At 45.0% G+C, this 18,455-nt stretch overlaps 1 protein-coding gene across 6 annotated transcripts in view; it reads right to left on the bottom strand.

Moving 5' to 3' along the window:
* Positions 1–13,491: 13,491 nt before the first annotated feature.
* The window catches only part of NACC1 (nucleus accumbens associated 1), a 62,732-nt gene continuing 57,768 nt past the window's right edge, over positions 13,492–18,455 (bottom strand). For all 6 annotated transcript variants that reach the window (XR_005748082.1, XR_005748084.1, XM_040346571.1 and 3 more), the window contains exon 8: positions 13,492–14,629. Coding sequence is in view for 4 of the 6 variants with exons in the window: in XM_040346571.1 (XP_040202505.1) it covers positions 14,598–14,629 (32 nt within the window). In the remaining 2 variants the exon portion in view is untranslated. The remainder of the gene's footprint in view (positions 14,630–18,455) is intronic.

Genomic DNA, 18,455 nt, shown 5'->3' with positions numbered 1-18,455 from the left:
AATTGAGAAACACTGCAATACAGAGAGCACCAGACCGATGTCTTTCCCTAAAGTTGAGCTACATGCGTCTTCAGTCCATCGATGCAATGTACTGAAGCTCCCCGTCGGCTGATGACGGCTTTGGCTGGCTAGCTTCTGGGTCTCGATTTGCCGACTGCTGTCATTGGCTGGGTTTAAGGTGATGTCACTCCTGTGCATGTGTTCCATCAACTGCAGCATTTTTAAAGTTCTGCAGCTCACTATACAGGGGCGGATAGGCAGGTAAGTAACTTTCAGGCTGCATTCACACCTGAGCGTTTTGTCGCCTGAAGCGCGACGCTCAAAAACGCTAGAGGGGAAAAAATACATTATTCCCTATGGAGATGGTTCACATCTCCACTCCAAAACGCCTGAAGCTCAAACAAGTTCTGGAATTGCGCGAATTGAGTGTTTCTATTTCCCATAGAAAGTAATGGAAACGCTCGATTCAAGCGACTAGCGTTTGCTAGGGCGTTTTGTTGCTTTAATCAATAGAACATTTCACCCAGGCAGATAAGATAAAAAAAAATCTACCAACATAGCAACAAGTGATGAAAAGATGATCATTTTTCCTATTGGCTAAAATAAAAAATGTCGGACGACGCTGTATGCAAACGCGCAAATAAGCATGAATATGCGTGAAAAAAACGCCGGAAAAAAATGACCGAACGACCTACGCTCAGGTGTGAATGCAGCCTCAGGCAGAAGAGACGGAATGTCTCGTCTACATAAAAAAAAAAAAAAAAAAAAATCTACCTCTTCACCCATTTTTATTTTTCTGCATATGATTCCACTTCTGCCTGCCATATAGCAACGTGGTTATGTTATCCTGGCGTCCAGCAGAATAAGCCACTCGGGCGCACAGTGTGGCGATCAGTAATGTGGTGTGTTGCTCTGACACACCGCATCGCTGATCCCGGTAGAGTGCCTATGACGTAAGGCTCTTTATTATGTGATCAGCTGTGTCCAATCACATGGTAATCAGGAAGTGCCATTTGTCGGCTTTTCCCTTTACTTGCGCGGACAAGGCGCAAGGAGAGGGGAATGATAAAAAAAAAAGTTGTTTGGGTACAGTGTTGCAGGACCGTGCAGTTGTCATTCAAAGTGCAATGGCGCTGAAAAATTGCCCTGGGCAGGAAGCAAGTAAAAGTGCCCTGTATTGAAGTGGTTAAGAAACAAATGTACACTTTATGGCCAAAGGTTTGTGGACACTTGACCATCACACCTCCTTATATAGTCAAAAAGTATACAGACATCCCTCCAGCTGATTAAGGTCAGCTGTTTTGAGTAAGGGGTACTGCTAATGCTAAACCAGACCAAGACATTAGAGTCCCATGGGTCTTCAAACTACGGCCCTCCAGTTCAGGAACTACAATTCCCATCATGCCTAGTCATGTCTGTGAATGTCAGTGTGTTACAATGCCTCATGGGATGTGTAGTTCCGCAACAGCTGGAGGGCCGTAGTTTGAGGATCCCTGCATTAGACAACTGCATTTTCAGGCCATTTTTGGCATTTACACCCCCTCCCCCATACAGACACAAACAGATGGTTTCTCAAGTGTAGGGTGAAGGAACTAGAGCAGCCTACACCAGCCCTGACCTTAACCCCACTGAGGTTAAGGTCTTCTTGTCCAAAATAATTTCCTCACCTCAAAAATCTTTTTTTGGCTGAATGAACACAAATGCCTACAGCCACAGCGCAAAGTCTTGTGAAATGTCTTCCCAGAAGAGTGGAGAGTTTTATACCCACAAAGGAAACCACTTAGATATGAATAACATATTAACAAGACCGTGTGTGGGCAGACCATTCATGTCCGCAACAATCTTCCCATAATATAATGGGCTAGATTCAGATAGCCCGGCGTAATTTTCTGCGGGCGTAACGTATTTCGGATACGTTACGTCGCCGTAACTTAGGGCGCAAGTCCCGTATTCATAAAGAACTTGCGCCCTAAGTTACGACGGCGTAGCGTATGTGGTCCGGTGTAAGCCCGCCTAATTCAAATGTGGATGATGTGGGCGTGTTTTATCCAAATTACTTATGACCACACGTATTTGAAGTTTTTTTTTCCAATAGTGCGTGAAAGAATCCTAGTGCGCATGCTTGAAATTACGCCGCAAATCGTCAATGCTTTAGACGTGAATGTAACTTACGTACAGCCCTATTCGCAAACGACGTAATCGATGGAAAATTCGACGCTGGCCCGACGTCCATACTTGACAAAGGATACACCTCATATAGCAGGGGTAACTTTGCGCCAAAAAAAGCCTAACGTAAACTACGTAAAAAATGCGCCGGGCGGACGTACGTACGTTTCTGAATTGGCGTATCTACCTAATTAGCATATTCCTAGCGGCCAGCGTAAATATGCAACTAAGATACGACGGCGTAAGAGACTTACGCCAGTCGGATCTTAGCCTAATTTCGGCGTATCTTGCTTTCTGAATACAGAAAGAAGATACGCCGGCGCAGCTTTGAATTTACGCGGCGTATCAATAGATACGCCGACGTATATTCTTTCTGAATCTAGCCCTTTGTGTGTGCATTTTATACACTAAGAAAACTTCAATGGCGTCGACAAAAGAAAGAAAAAAGGAGAGAGCTGCCATCTTGGAAATAACATCATTAACACCAGCAGATTACTTTCCGAAACTTAAAAGAACAAGGACGTACAGTGGAACCTCAAATTACGAGCATAGTCCGTTCCAGGAGCATGCTCATAATCCAAAGTACTCGCATATCAAAGCGAGTTTCCCCATTGAAGTCAATGCGGAACAAATTATTTTCGTTTCCATTGACTTCAATGGCATGCAATGCCGCATGCGGCCAGATGTGGTGGGGGGGCTGAAGCGTCTCGGAAAGGCTGAGGACAGTTCGGCTGACCTCGGAAAGACTCAGTTTCCGAGCTGTCCTCAGGCCTTTCCCTGCATTTCCGAACGCCGCTGTTTGGCTCTGGCCCCCCCCCCCCCCCCCCTCAGGTCAAACGTGGTACTACACACTGTTTTGGCCTGAATCCTGCTTGTTTTGTGAGACAACATTCGCAAACAGAGTTAGGATATTTAAAAATACAGTGCTCGCATTGCGAAACGCTCGATAACTGTGTTACTTGCAATCCGAGGTTCCACTGTATATACTTGTTGAAGCCCAATTAGTATCTGTGTATTAAAGGAAGGATAACAATGACAGCCCCTGAGCAAGTTCCAGAAGCCATCCTTCCCTTCTGAAAGCTTTTTTTTTTTTTTTTCTTCTTCTTTTAAGTGTATTTTGTGCGTGTACTCGAGAGAGGAGCCGGACTGCAGGATTTGGGAGTAGCCAGGCCTCCCCCAGAGGCAATCTGCCACCTTTCTCCATGCCCCGGGTGGCAATGGCAGGTGTGTGAGGGGGTCCTCCCACACAGCCTGCCCTACCTGCTCCGCTTTGAAGCCCAACGGGGCAGAGGGACTCCCTATAAGGGAGTGAGAGGATCTAGCCCGCTCAGCCAGCCCCGTTAGTCCTTCGCCTCTCTTTTTAGAGACCGCGTGGTCAAAGTGCGTGATGTTAACCCAATTTCGAGTGCGTGTTAGTGTGGTGGTTTTTGTGGGAGGGGGGTGGGCGTACTAAGCGCAGGCTTACCTCGCATAGCACACCCACCGGGAGTCGGGCTGAGACCACCAAACTCAATTCACATGTAGCCGAGACCGGGATCCAAACCCCTAGCTGCAGAGGTGAATGGCTTGTCAGCGCAGTGCCAATCGCGTTGAGCCACCGCAGCTCCACCCTTCTGAAAGCTTTACTTTAAAGCGGGGGTTCACCCTAAAAAAAAAAAAAAAAAATTTCTACCATGTCATCCAACATACTAGCGCAAGCTTTATTTTTTGCGCCGTACTCACAGTTTAATCCCGTAGTTAAGTTTCAGACTCCCCGCGAGGAGTAGGCGTTCCTAGGCAGAGGGGAACATGATTGACGGCCGGCTATGGCGCGTCACGCTTCCCGAAAATAGCCGAAATAGGACTTGGCTTTTCACGGCGCCTGCGCAGTCAGCTCCTAGTCTGTGCGCAGACGCCGTGAAGAGCCGAGTCCTACTCCGGCTATTTTCGGGAAGCTTGACGCGCCATAGCCGGCCGTCAATCATGTTCCCCTCTGCATAGGAACGCCCATTCCCCGGGGGGAGTCTGAAACTTAACTACGGGAATAAACTGTGAGTATGGCGCAAAAAAATAAAAATAAAGGCATACTGTAGCTCACACTAGTATGCTGGATTTAATGGTAGAAACTTGTTTTTAAGGGTGAACCACTGCTTTAAGACTGCTTTCACAAAAAGCACCAACCGGAATGAATGGGAGGTGGTTTTCAGGCGCCTTAGTGGAGGCTATTTCCAGCGCTAAAGCACCTGAAAACCACCCCAGTGTGAAAGGGGTCTAAAAGTGTAATTCAGGTAAACAATACTTACCTATACGATACAAGGCCAGTCGCCCTGGCACAAAGACAGAGCAGCCGTGACTGGTGTTTATTACAGGAAGCTCCTGCACAGAAACAGTCTTAGGCCCCTTTCACACGGTCGGACCGTTCAAGTCCGCCTGTCGGTTTTGACGGCGGACCTGAACGACCGATCCATGCATGCCTATTGAACATGGGATGTCGGCGGAGACATGTCCGCTGACATCCAATCCGATCTGCCAAAATCAGACGGACGGCGATACGCCCCCATCCGTCCATATCGGATGAGATCTGATGAAAACGGACATGCCCACTTAGTGAGCAGAGAGAGACTTGTCATCCGCCGGCTCAGCGGAGATCAACAGAGAGATCTCCCGCTGAGACGGAGTCCGCCTAGTGTGAAAGGGGTCTTACACTGGATTACTGTACAGGTCTGGAAGAAATACACAAAACACCAAGATTCAAGGAAGAATACATATGATGAATGTATTTAGACCAGGGGTCTCCAAACTTTCTAAGCAAAGGGCCAGTTTACTGTTTTTTAAGACTTTAGGAGGGCCGGACTGTGACCAGTGGGAGTAAAAAAAATGCCTCAGACTTGGTGGTCAGCGGGGGAAAAATAATTATATAACGCATGTGGCCAGTTGAAGTTATTGGTATTAGTGGAAGGAATAGTTTCCCCTCTTTGGTGTCCGTGGGAGGAACCGTGTCTCATTTTTGGTGCCTGTGGGAGTAATTGTGCCCCATCTTTGGTGTCCGTGGGAGCAAGAGCACTCCATCTTTTGTGTCCATGGGAAGAATAGTTCCCCATCCTTGGTGTCCGTGGGAGGAAGAGCGCTCCATCTTTGGTGTGAGGGGAAGGAATAGTGTCCCATTCATTGGTGTCAGTGGAATGACTAGTGCCCCATTGTTGGTGTCAGAGAGAGAACTAGAGCCCTAAGGGGTCAGGCAAAGAAGTAAAGGGTCACTTCCAGCCCAAAGGATGCAATTTGGAGACCACCGATTAGGACTTTAGCTTTATTACTACATTTTAGGTTTAAGTACGTTTTCTAAGTTAAAACTGTAATACAAATATGTCACAAGATCAACCTTGGTATTGACATTTTACTCTAGTCTACATTAGTCGGGGGAGGGGGGGGGTTCAAGTGAGCCAGCACTTCACTGCAGTAACACCCACTCTTCAGTGATTGACATTGAGCAGACATTATGCCTACCTACACCAATGCATATAGCTTTACCTAAATGTGAATAAGACCGCCAACGAGATGTGCGTTACCTGTGTGCGCTCCAAATCACACCGTACAGACACTAGTCTGATCTCATCCACCTTACTGCTCCTGTAAAAATGAATATTACAACACACACTATTGCCCAATACAAGGTCAGTCAGTACTCACAGAGAAATACCACTACATTTGCACAGAAAGCAACACAGCTTATAGTATACCGTTAGCAGGGGTGGACTGACCATTCGGGCACTGCCCGAGGGCCCCATGCCACTAGGGGGCCCCATCAGGGTTGCCAGCCTCAGTAAAACCAGGGACAGTATGTAAAAATCTGTTTTTTTTTTAAATCCTAGGATTATAGCTGCCCCCCTCTCCAGTACCTTTCAGTATGTGTGTATGTATGTATACTGTATGTGTGTGTACTGTGTGGCCCCATAATCTCCTATTGCCCAGGGGCCCAATTCTTTCCCATCCAGATAAAACTGGCTTTATTAAAGTTGTGTGCACCACATGGGACACAGTAGTAGAACACTGCCTCCTGAGGCCTAGCAGGCCTTGCTAGGACAGTTAGTGGTCTTATGGAAGGACTGGATGTCTGCAGGCAGGAAGCGTGTCTGCTGCAATGCCCTTTATTGAAAAGTCTTGCGGCACAAGGTGGGGGAGGGGGTGAGACTGGCCTAGGCTCCATGCACACTGGATAAAAATCGCTGCTTCTACATGTGTTTTGTCTGTAGTAGCAGGTCAATGTTTAGAGACAGGGGGGCTATGGTTTGCATTTCTGATTATAGCTTTCTAGCTATAATCAGGGAATGGTGGAACTCCCTTTTCCTCCCTGGTTTGCATTTCTGATTATAGCTTTCTAGCAGAAAATACGCTAAACTATGTACAAAAACACTCTATATGAGCAATTTTTTTTTCCTCGCAAGGGAACCAGCATTTTTTTTTTTTTTTAAGCCCAGTGTTCATAGAGCCTCAGATGGATGATGTTCACTCAAAGCAGAAGTAAACCCATCTATTTGATAGTTTAAAAAAACAGTTAACATTCCCGGAATGCCGAAATGCTAGGTGTCACATTTGCTTGTGCTCTCAACCAAACTGTCAAACCATCCAATGGCTGGTTTCATAACTGATCACATGTGCAAGCATCATGGCAGTTGCTGATTAAACAGAGGCCAAGATGGCAGCTTCCTTGGCTAAAAACAATAGGAGGGTTTACTTCCACTTTAATGAGAGATTTTGTCTTGCTTCCTGTTTCTTTAGGACTGTAAGTGAAGGAAAATCTCCCTACGGAGTCACAGACAAAAAAAAAAATAAGATCTGGACTAATTTTTGTCTAGAGAGACCAGACACTACTGGTCTCAGCCCCTGGAGCATCCTGGGGAGTGATCTGGACAAGAAGGCCTACCTAAACACCCCCCCCCCCCTTTTGCTCTCTTATCCGTTTTTCCCTGCTTTCGTTAACCTTTTCTGAGCTTTCTTTTTTATGGGTTCGGTTATTTAGGCCCCCCCCCCCCCCCCCCTTGGGTACCTGAGAAAACACAAAATTGTTCATGGAATTTGCCAAAATCAGAGGTCGCTCATCCGGAATTATATAAAATGGTTCAAAGTTTACGGTTATTCTGTTTGTGGTTATTATGTACCAACTATGCCGTGATGTGCCTTTATATCAGTTTTTTTATACCAGATTATGGTTTGTGCAAGTGGTTTTGTAAAATTCCTTGATCTATAATTAAAGAGTTAAAAATAAAGAAAAGGGAGTTCCACCATTCCCTATACCCGTGATGGTGAACCTTGGCACGCCAGATGTTTTGGAACAAAATTTCCCATGATGTTCGCCTACACCGTAGATTGCATGAGCATCATGGGAAATGTAGATCCAAAACATCTGGGGTGTCAAGGTTCACGATCACTGCTCTATGCTATTCACAAATAAAAAGGTTTTGGGCCAGCTCCACGTAGCGGATCGTATTTTTAGGCAGGCGTAACGTATCCTAGTAACGCTACGCTGCTGCAACTTTGGGAGGCAAATGCTGTATTCACAAAGCATTTGCCTCTAAAGTTACAGCGGCGTAGCGTAATTCTCCCGGCGTAAGGGCGCGCAATTCAAATCTATGTGATGGGGGCGTGTTTTATGTTAATACGACGTGACCCGACATAAATTACGTTGTTTTTAACGATGCATGCGCCGTCCGTGGAGGTATCCCAGTGCGCATGTTTGAAATTAAACCAGAACAAGCCAATGCTTACGACGGTGACGTCATTCTATGCAAATCCCTATTCGCAAACGACGTAACATTTTCAAAATTTGACGCGGGAACGACTGCCATACTTAACATAGGATACGCCTCATATAGCAAGGGTAACTATACGCAGGAAACAGCCGAATGCAAACGACGTAAAAAAAATGCGCCGGACGTACGTCCGTGGATCGCCGTATCTAGCTAATTTGCATACTCAACGCGGAATTCGACGGAAACGCCACCTAGCGGCCAGCGTAAATATGCACCTACGATCCGACGCCGTACTAAGACGTACGCCTGTCGGATCGAGCCCAGATTCCGTCGTATCTTGTTTTGTGGATACAAAACAGAGATACGACGCGGGAACTTTGAAATTACGCTGCGTATCCATAGATACACCGGCGTAATTTGTTTGAGGATCTGGCCCTAAGGCTTTAGATACGCTCACCGGCCACTTAATTAGGAAGGTGTGGATAGACCCCCACCTAAAAGAAATTACCACGGACTAGGCAGCCTATGAAGGGATCTTTAATACAAAATTCATGGTAGTACAAAAAAAAATGGATTTAAAAAAAATTTCACCACCCAAACAACAGAGATTTTATATATATATATATATATATAAAAAAAAACACACAGACAATGTTGTCTACAATAGTGCAGCTGCTTCATTCATACCCTATTCACCGTTCATTCGTTGGCTTTAGCGGTGGTCTGAAAGGTGCTGTGATGAACCACATAAAGCGGAATGTAACGTGCTCTCAACCAAACCATCCAATGACTGGTGTCATAACTGATCACATGTGCAGAATCATGGCAGTTGTAGATTAACTCCTTCCTGCCGACCGTACGCACATATGCGGCCTTGACTTTAATGGGCTATAGCGGTACCGTTTTTTTTTTTATAAACAGCCGATGGTTAGCTCTTTAGGGATAAAAACTGATGCTGCTAAAAGCTGCTCGGCTGTTATCCCAGAGGAACAAGCGGGAACCCCCCCCCCCTTTACCCGGACCTCCCGTCCCACCAGGAGGCCCGATCCACAATCCAGAACTTTCGCCGGATAGAGTGAGACTGGAAGGAAGCCAGAAACGGCTTAGATTGCGTCTCCTTAGTGTAAGCGCTGAAGCGACGTCACTTCTGGTTTTACTCAGCTGTCAATTTATTTATTTTTATTAAAAAAAAACACGCAAATATTCAGAATCGCCGTTTTTTGGTGAAAGTGCAAAGGACGGCTTTAAGACACCCAATCCCTCCATAAAGAGTACCTGTCACCGCCTATTACTGTCACAAGGGATGTTTACGTTCCTTCTGACAGCAATAAAAGTGATACTTTTTTTTTTTATTTTTTTTTTTAAAGCCTGGGTCTTCAAACCACGGCCCTCCAGTTGTTCAGAAACTACAATTCCCATCATGCCTATGAATGCAAGTGTGTTGCAATGCCTTATGGGATGTATAGCTGGAGGGCCGTAGTTTGAGGATCCCCGTTTTAAAGTGACAATGTAAAAAAATAAGATTTATTTTTTAAGTGCCCCCTGCCCCTGCCTCCCGTTTATTTTTTTAAAGCGCCGTCGCCTATGGAGATTTTTAGGTTTCGTAGTTTGTCGCCATTCCAAGAATGTGCGCAATTTCAAACTGTTAGGTATCCATTTACTTGGCGTATCATCATCTTTCACATTATACAAAAAAATTGGGCTAACTTTACCGCTTCGTTTTTTTTTATCCATGAGTTATTTTTTTATTTTATTTTTTTTAAAGGGGTTTGAAAGATCACTGCGCAAATAGTGCGACAAACTTTTGCAACGATCGCCATTTCATTTTCTAGATTCTATATATATATAAAAATAAATGTTTGGGGATTCTACGTAATTTTCCAGCAAAGCCGTAAAGGATCGGGTGACATTCAAGACCCTCTGCCTCACCCACAAATGCACGCAAGGAAACGCGCTGCAATACTTATGTGAGAAAATAAAACACTACACCCCAAGTCGGGTCCTCCAATCAACTAATCAGAACCTCCTCCACATCCCCAAATCTCACTACAAAAACGAAAGGAGAACGAAGATTCGCTGTCCAAGAACCTCGGTTATAAAACGCTCTACCCTCAGACATTCGGATGGAGGAAAACCAATCGGGCCTTCAGAAAAAGTCTTAAGACCCATCTATTCTGAAGCATGGCTGGACGACCACATTGGATACAGCGCCTTGAGGCGATTTAGTTCGCATTTGTAGTGCTATACAAGTTACTCACTCACAAAATACGGATTTTTAACTTGTAAGCAACAAATGTCAGAAATAGGCTTAGGCATTAAAAGGGTTGAACAGAGGCAAAGATGGCAGCTTCCTTGGCTGAAAATGACAGGGGGGGGGGGGGGTTACTTACACTTTAAGTCCAGGGTTCAAATGGTTTTTACCGAAGATACGTTTATAGATCACAGGTGTAGAACGTGTGTGTGTGTGTGTGTATGGCTCCTGGACTCACATAGAAGGAAAAAAAGTCCAGAGTACATCCTATGTCAATGACCTAGAACAGCCAGTTTTTCTGATTGTTGTATCCGCGGTCATAAGTTCCACTAAATGGAGTCAGATTAGTAAGGCAAGTATTGGTCGGACTGATTGGGTGACAGCCCTGCAAATGTATTGAACACAGTTCTCAGTGTTGCTATATTTGATCAAAGTGTAGCACTTTATCAAAGATGGTCTAATGCAGTGCTCATCAACCCCTGTCCTCAGGGCCCACTAACAGGCCAGGTTTGCAAGATAACTGAAATACATCACAGGTGATATCATTTGCTGCTCAGTGATTGCAGTATTCTAGTCTGCATCTCCCCAAGGTAAGGCTGGGTTCACACTACGGTTTTCCCGTCCGTCAGCCGCATACGATTTCAGTATCGAAAACGTACGGGCCCGGACGGGAAAACGTATAGATAGAGAATGCATTGCAAATCGTATGCACCCAGATGCATCCGGGTGCGTACGATTTGCTGGCAAAACGTTTTTTAAAACGTACGCAAAACCGTGTTCAACCACGGTTTTGCGGTCGTTTTTAAAACAGTATGGCAAACGCATACGTTTTCCTTTAACATTAATGTCAATGGAAAACGTACATATGTGCGGTTCCATACGTTCCCGTCCGTTTCAGCCGCATACGTTTTTTCATATAAATCGTATGCGGCTGACGGACGGGAAAACCGTAGTGTGAACCCAGCCTAATACATAAAACCTGGCCTGTTAGTGGGCCCTGAGGACAGGGTTGATGACCACTGGTCTAAAGCAGGGTTCTCCAAACTTACTAGGCAAAGGGCCAGTTGGTGGGCCAGAGGGTGGCCAGTGGAAGTAAAAAATGTCCCGGCATCAGTGGCCCACCATTTGTTTTAAATGGCAGGAATAGTGCCCCATTGTTGATATCAACGAGAAGAAAAGTGCGTCATTGATGGTGCTAGTAGGTGGAACAGTGCTCCATCGTTGGTGAGTGTCCCAAGGGCCAAATAAAGGCAAGCAGAGGGCCACATCTGGCCCCCAGTCCGCAGTTTGGAGACCACCGGTCTAAAGGCACAGATCATAAAGCCATTGAAAAGATCAAGGACCCGCAGGGTCCACTCACCCAGCCTTGATGTGGTAGACTCCCATTTATGTTCCGGTCAGTGTTGCCAACCTACCAGATTGAAATTTACTGGCACGACACCCAAAATTTACTGGCGCAGCCACATTTTTACTGGCATTTCACAAAAGTTACTAAATTAAATTTTTAGGTGCAAATTTCAGTATTTAGGCTACAAACAAGTACACTAGGCAAATAGAAATGTGATTTAAGGTAGATAAGGTAAAAAAACACATTTTTGTTATTTTCGATATAATAAGGGCAAATTATTTAGTCACATCACCCCCTGCCTCCATCCCCCTCTGCCACCAACACAGCCTGACTTTACCCCCCCTCTGCTGTGCCACAATCTCCCCCTGCCTCCAAACTCCCTCTGCCTACAATCTCCCCCAGGCCCCCTGCCTCCATCCCCCTCTGAGGTGCCACCAACAACCCGTCTCCACCCCCCACCCTCTGCTGTGCCACCATCCCCCTCTGCGGTGCCACCAACACCCCCTGCCTCCACCCCCCCTCTGTGGTGCCACCGCAGCCACCATCAACCCCTGCCTCCAATCTCCATGCACAGTTCCAAGCCGAACCAATCTCGGCTATTTTTACTGACACATTCCCACAACCACGGACATTTACGAACAGGGGAAAAGGGTGCCCGTTTTTACGAACTGTCCGTAAAAATACGGACGGTTGGCAACACCGTTTCCAGCCCTGGATGACCGGCTTTGCTCACACTGGCAGGGTGCAGGTGATCAGTGCAAGGCCAGGGGTACAGCATGAAAGGCTTTGATCGATATAAGAGCGTTCAACCCCTGGTTGGGTCTAGTCTCGTGAAGCAGTGGCATAGCATGTCTAATCCAAGGTGGGTGTCGTTGTGATCAAAGAGTCCATTGAGCATGTGCGGGTAAAGCAGACTGCATGGAATGTGAACAGTGGTGCGTCATTCAGGTGGTGCCGTATTGTACGAATGACGCAAATCTTACTGCTACACACAATGTTGGCGATCAATTGATTGCCAACATTTGTATGCATTGGTACCAATCGATTGATTGGTATCAATGCATACAAATGTTGGCGATCAATTGATTGGCATCAATGCATACAAATGTTGGCGATCAATTGATTGGCATCAATGCATACAAATGTTGGCGATCAATTGATTGGCATCAATGCATACTAATGTTGCCGATCAATTGATTGGCATCAATGCATACAAATGTTGGCGATCAATTGATTGGTATCAATGCATACAAATGTTGGCGATCAATTGATATCAATGCATACAAATGTTGGCGATCAATTGATTGGTATCAATGCATACAAATGTTGGCGATCAATTGATTGGTATCAATGCATACAAATGTTGGCGATCAATTGATATCAATGCATACAAATGTTGGCGATCAATTGATATCAATGCATACAAATGTTGGCGATCAATTGATATCAATGCATACAAATGTTGGCGATCGATTGATATCAATGCATACTAATGTTGGCACAAAAAGTAAAGAAATACCCAAAAGTTTAAAAAAAAAAAAACACACACAGTTTTTCAGTTTTGTTAAAAATGTTTATTAATATCTGTTTTCGGAATTTTTACTCCATTATGTGCAATTCTTCTGTCTCACAGTTAAGGGAACACACAGCGATATCTTGGCACTTAAAAGAGCAGAGAGGAAGGAGACATGGAAAGGGAGCATTTTGGAAACCACTGAACCCCCCCCCCCCCCCCCCCCCGCCCACTGCGCAGTGGGATGGGGAAATAGGGATGTGGCGCTTATCTCAAACATTTGCACTTACCAAAAGTGCGCAATTAGTGAAAAGTCCTTTATGACCAAAAAGGAACAAGTGGGCTAATTTTTTTTTCTACAATTAAAAAATAAACTTATATAAAAGCAAAAAAAAAAAAAAAAACACCACCCACTGGCCGAGGGGGGGGGGGGGGGGAAGTAGAAAAACAGAAGCATAAAAAGAATAAAATGTGCAATCCTCCCTCTCTAATGAGTCATTCCAAAAATGTACCAGTCTGTCTGTGAAATTGTCTATTTTATTGCCAACAAGGGAAGAATCACTTTTTTTCCTTCATCAACATTACATTTTATAGGACTGGTTGAAACAAAAAAAGGTAACTTCATCCATTAAAATTGTGCAATTTCATCAGAAAAAAAAAAAAAAAAAAACTTTGACATATCAATTGTGGGTGTAGCACATGCTCACATTCAGAAGCTGGCACTATGCAAATCATTTATAAACCAGGAACGCAAGGGTTAGCCAAAAAGCAACCAATCTGAAGAAGTCCAAAAGACGGCATTGTATCTGGCAAATCCCATTCTGCAGAACTACAAATCCCAGCACACGGTTCTCAGCAGTCCTAAATAATCCACGTGCCATCACAGCACCATCTAGTGTTAGTGTCAGGTATTACACCCTCCTGCTCTTGTCGTTTCCTGCACATGTTGCTATTCCAAGGCAGCACGTTGACAGCGACATCTAGTGTTTGTGAGCAAGTACTACACAAAATTACCAAGCAACTGCTGCAAATTTTCATATGTAACAGAAAGGCCTATAAAATATACATGTTTAAAATATGTTGAATCTTCCTTTTTTTTTCTAAGCAACTACTGTGAAAATGGTGGATGTGATCACTAGTGAAAAAAAAAAAAATCTAAATTTGGCAAATGCAAACAAAAGCAAAAATAATAATAAAAAAAAAAAACAACATATGCTTGTGCAGCCTCGCGCACTTTTGCATATATTAAAAAAAATAAAAAATAAAACAGATCGCCTAAGGGCTGCTTCTTTTCAGATTTCCATTCCCACCCCCTTTGCCTGCAAAAATATTAATTCAAATTATTTACATCCTGTTACAGCCCAAAAGCAGGGCTCAGCTAAACTGAGAAACCTACATGTGGGAAGAAGAGAGGTTACTATATATACAGATATATGTACAGCAAGACATGCACGGTGCAGGCAGGTCAGTCAAACCCAATGGCAGCCCTTGTATTTTTGAAAAAAAAAAAAACTCAACTGCATCTTCGGAAATTCTTAGTTGAGATGTGGCAATCTCCACGCTTTACCTTACTGAATATAGTGTTTATTAGGACTACACACGATTTCTATACATAATGCTGGAAACTGCAAAGAGAGGAAATGAATATGGATTAGTATGGGGTGATTTTAGGCTGCCTACATCGTGGGCAGGCCGGTTCGTAAAAGAAACCGGCGCGCCCAATAAGATCGGTGGAGCTAATGTATAACAAGTGAAGGGATGGCTTCTAGGTTGCCCCTTTGCAACGCGAGTCAAGACTACGCTTCACAACCAGCGCGGTGAAGACTGGCCAATTTCCTGCAAAAAAATATTATATATATATATATATATATATATATATATATATATATATATATATATATATATATATATATATATATTATAAAAAAAAAAAAAAAAAAACACAGAAGTTGCCCAGCTTTCACCCATCAGTTGCCAAGGCCAGATTGCCCACATCAGCCACTTTTTCTAGTGCAAATAAGACACTGTGCCGAGCGACTCCCATGCAGTGTTATCTGAAGATGGGAGAGGCGACAGCTCAGTGCTGGAAAATTTAATACTGCTTTAAGGAGGACAAGCAACTGTGACAGTTGCCATTTTTAATGGGGCATGTGTTGAAAGTAACAGTTATAGAAAACCATTCAAAATTGATGGTTTTAGTTCCGTTTTAAGGGCCAGATCACAATGGAAAGCAAACATTTCTCACGCGGTCTCTCTCACAGCCCATTCATTTGAATCGCGCAAAAAAAAATAGTATCATGCTAATTGGTGGCAGCAAATGAAGAGATGCATTTGGGGTGCCACTAAAGTGATCGTAAGGCCCCTTTCACACTTGTGCGACTTGTCCTGCAACGTCGTACCCCCATGATTTACAATGAGTACCATTCATATCTGTGGGACTTCAAAGTAGTCCTTGCACTACTTTGATGCGACTTGAGGTCCAAAGACCTCAAGATTACACAGGCATTGCTTCAAGTCGCATCAAAATCGTGCAACTTTTTAGGTGAAAGGGACCTAAAAGAAATGTTTTGGTTTAAATAACAAACATGTCCTACTTACCGGCTCTGTGTAATTGTTTTGCACAGAGCAGCCCAGATTCTCCTTTTCTTGGGTCTGCCGCTAAAGCTCTTAGCCCCTCCCTTTGCCAAGTGCCCCCATAGTAAGCGCCGTGCTATGGGGGGGGCACTTTTGCGTGCTTGCTTCTGAGCTGGCTCTCTGTGGTCCATAGAACACAGAGAGCGCTGCTCAGACCCACCCCCCGTCTCAATGGCTATGATGGACAGCAGGAGGAGCCAATGGCGCCTGATGCTGCATCTCAGCCAGTCAGGAGGAAGAGACCTGGCAGAGCCTGGACTCTCATGCACATCGTTGGATCTGGCTTAAGTATTAGGGGGGCAGCTGGACACTGACGTTTTTTTTTACCTTCATGCATGGAATGCATGGAGGTAAAAATACTTCAGCCTTTACAACCACTTTAAAGCCCGATTCACACCTATGGCCTTTTTAGTGCATTTTGCAGATTTGCACTACAGAACGTGTCCCATAGGAAACCATGTTAAATGGACTGCAGTACAAATTTTCAAAATGAAAAAAGCACTAAAAATGGCATAGGTGTGAATCGGGCCTTATGGCACCTGTGCACGTCTTTTAAGGCACAGAATGCGCTCTTTTCTGTTCCGCCTTTCACGTTCCGGTGTGTGAATGGGCGCTGACCGTGTGTTATTCAGGCGAATATAACAAATCGTTTGTTCTTACAACCTGTGACTGGTTGCTACTTAAAACTTTTTCCATCGCAACAGCAATTCCGGCTCCTATTTAGCTTTTCAATAGCAGCCAATCAGATTACAGCTTTCAATTTTCTTACGGAAAATTACCAGGTTGCCATGGAGATACTGTCTAAAGCCCCATACACCCGGGCCGAATGTCGGGAGACATTCGATCCATGTGTATGTCAGCCGGCGTGACAGAAGCCAACCATTTGGCCGGCTTCTGTCAGGTGAGCATGCTGGAAAATCTGCAGGCGACCAGCTCCTGATAAGCGTTTTCAGCCAATGGCTGAGAGCGCTGACCGGAGTGTTCTGGTGGAGGGGGCGTCCCTCTTGCAGAACACGGGGGGGTCACTGTACCAACGTTGGATAGTTAATACAGCAGCCTTTTTTTTTTTTTTAAAGAACTATCAGTGTGTCCCGGGCTTAAAAGGATATCTAAAGTCTTGTGGGGTTTTCTTTGTTCATTTTACAAAAACAAACACGTCACTTCCCTCCTATGTGCAGTTGGTTTTGCACAGAGTGGCCCCGATCCTCCTCTCCTGGGGTCCCTCAGGGGCGCTCCTGGCTCCTCTTCTTCTCGAGTGACCCATCTGAGAAGCGCTCTCCCTCGGGGCACTCGTGCGGGTGCGCTCCCCGTGTCCTGCTGCTGCATCTATTGACACAGACAGCAGGACTCGGCTCCTGCGTCAATCGCATTTGATTGACAGCAGCAGGAGCCAATGGCTGCGCTGCTATCTATCCAATGAGGACCCAAGACACCGGCTGGAGCAGCTGTGGTCTTTCCTGTTGATGGAACGATTGGGCTCAGGTAAGTAAAAGAGTGGCTCTGGGGGGCTGGTGCATTGAGGTGAAAAACTGCGAGGGTTTACAACCCCTTGAAGGCAACAAGACTCCACCGCACTCTATTTCAGCACAAGAAAAAAAAATGCACACTAATATTTGGTTGCTATAGAAGCACTTCCTACAGCAATCACCTGCCATTAGGTCAGAAATGTAAAAAAATAAAATGAAAGCCAATGCGACTGGTTGCTATGATAGCATCGCCCATAGCAACCAGGCTCCAGCTGAGTTCCATAGTGCGGGTCTAAAAGTAAAAGCAGATATCTGGTTGCCTGGGGCAACAATATGCCAATTCCTTCGGTGGTTATACATCTGCCCCAGCGTTGTTAGCTTTTGGCATACAGTAATTACAGTAGGTTCTATTTTCAGTGGCCTTATTACTAACTGGTACCATATTATAGTGCCCCTCTCTATCCCTACTATACCTCTGTACAGAAGAACCTATATACTACAGGCTTTTCCCAACTTCCTACAAGATCAACTATACATATATTTACAAAATTAACATGTAACAGCATGCCTGGTAGGGGGCGCCGTGCTCAAACGCCGCGGCTGTCCAATAAACTCCTGCACTAAAAACCGCATCAAAAGTTTTTGTTTCTAAAATGCATGAAGAATAGGAGGTGGCTTATGTGAGAGAAGCTGGAAACATATTAAAAAGCACAGGTCCACATCACCATGCCAAGGCCATTCTGCATGATCCATAAAAGTTCTCAAAAAACAACTTAAGGTGCCACCCGATGATGTCATAATGCGGGAAACCCCCCACCATATGATGACACCATGAAAGCCTGGCCTCAGAGGAAGTGGGTTGGAGTGAAACCGGCCAATCATTCAACCCGGAAGACTGAGCATGTGGAAAGGAAAATCTACAGGGAAGAGCTCTCAATTGAAGGCAAGTATTGCAGCAAACCTGCTTGTTTTATTTTTACTGATCAGTTTTATTTTTATAAAAATATTTTTTAGCTGTGGTTCAGCTTAAAGGGGTTGTAAAGGTAAAAGTTTTTTCACCTGAATGCATTCAGGTGGAAAAACATCGACAATACCGACCTCCCCATTCCCCGTTTAGTTACCTGACCCCCTCGAAAGTCCTGCGCCGTGAACGCGTTGGCATCTTGGCCGGCTTCCCGGCTCACTCATTGGTCGATTGAAGCAACGCAGCCATTGGCTCACGCTGCTGTCAATCACAACCAATGACGCGGTGCGCCGGGGCCGCGTAATACAGGCAGCGGCTATGGCCGTTGGCTGTATCACAGGAGCGCACCCGCAAGGACTCCACACCATGTGAGCTCGCATGAATGTG

Source organism: Rana temporaria, chromosome 3, assembly GCF_905171775.1.
Source record: "Rana temporaria chromosome 3, aRanTem1.1, whole genome shotgun sequence".
Taxonomy (NCBI): domain Eukaryota; kingdom Metazoa; phylum Chordata; class Amphibia; order Anura; family Ranidae; genus Rana; species Rana temporaria.
Note: the sequence above shows the minus strand (reverse complement) of the source record. Positions and strands in the feature narration are given on the sequence as shown.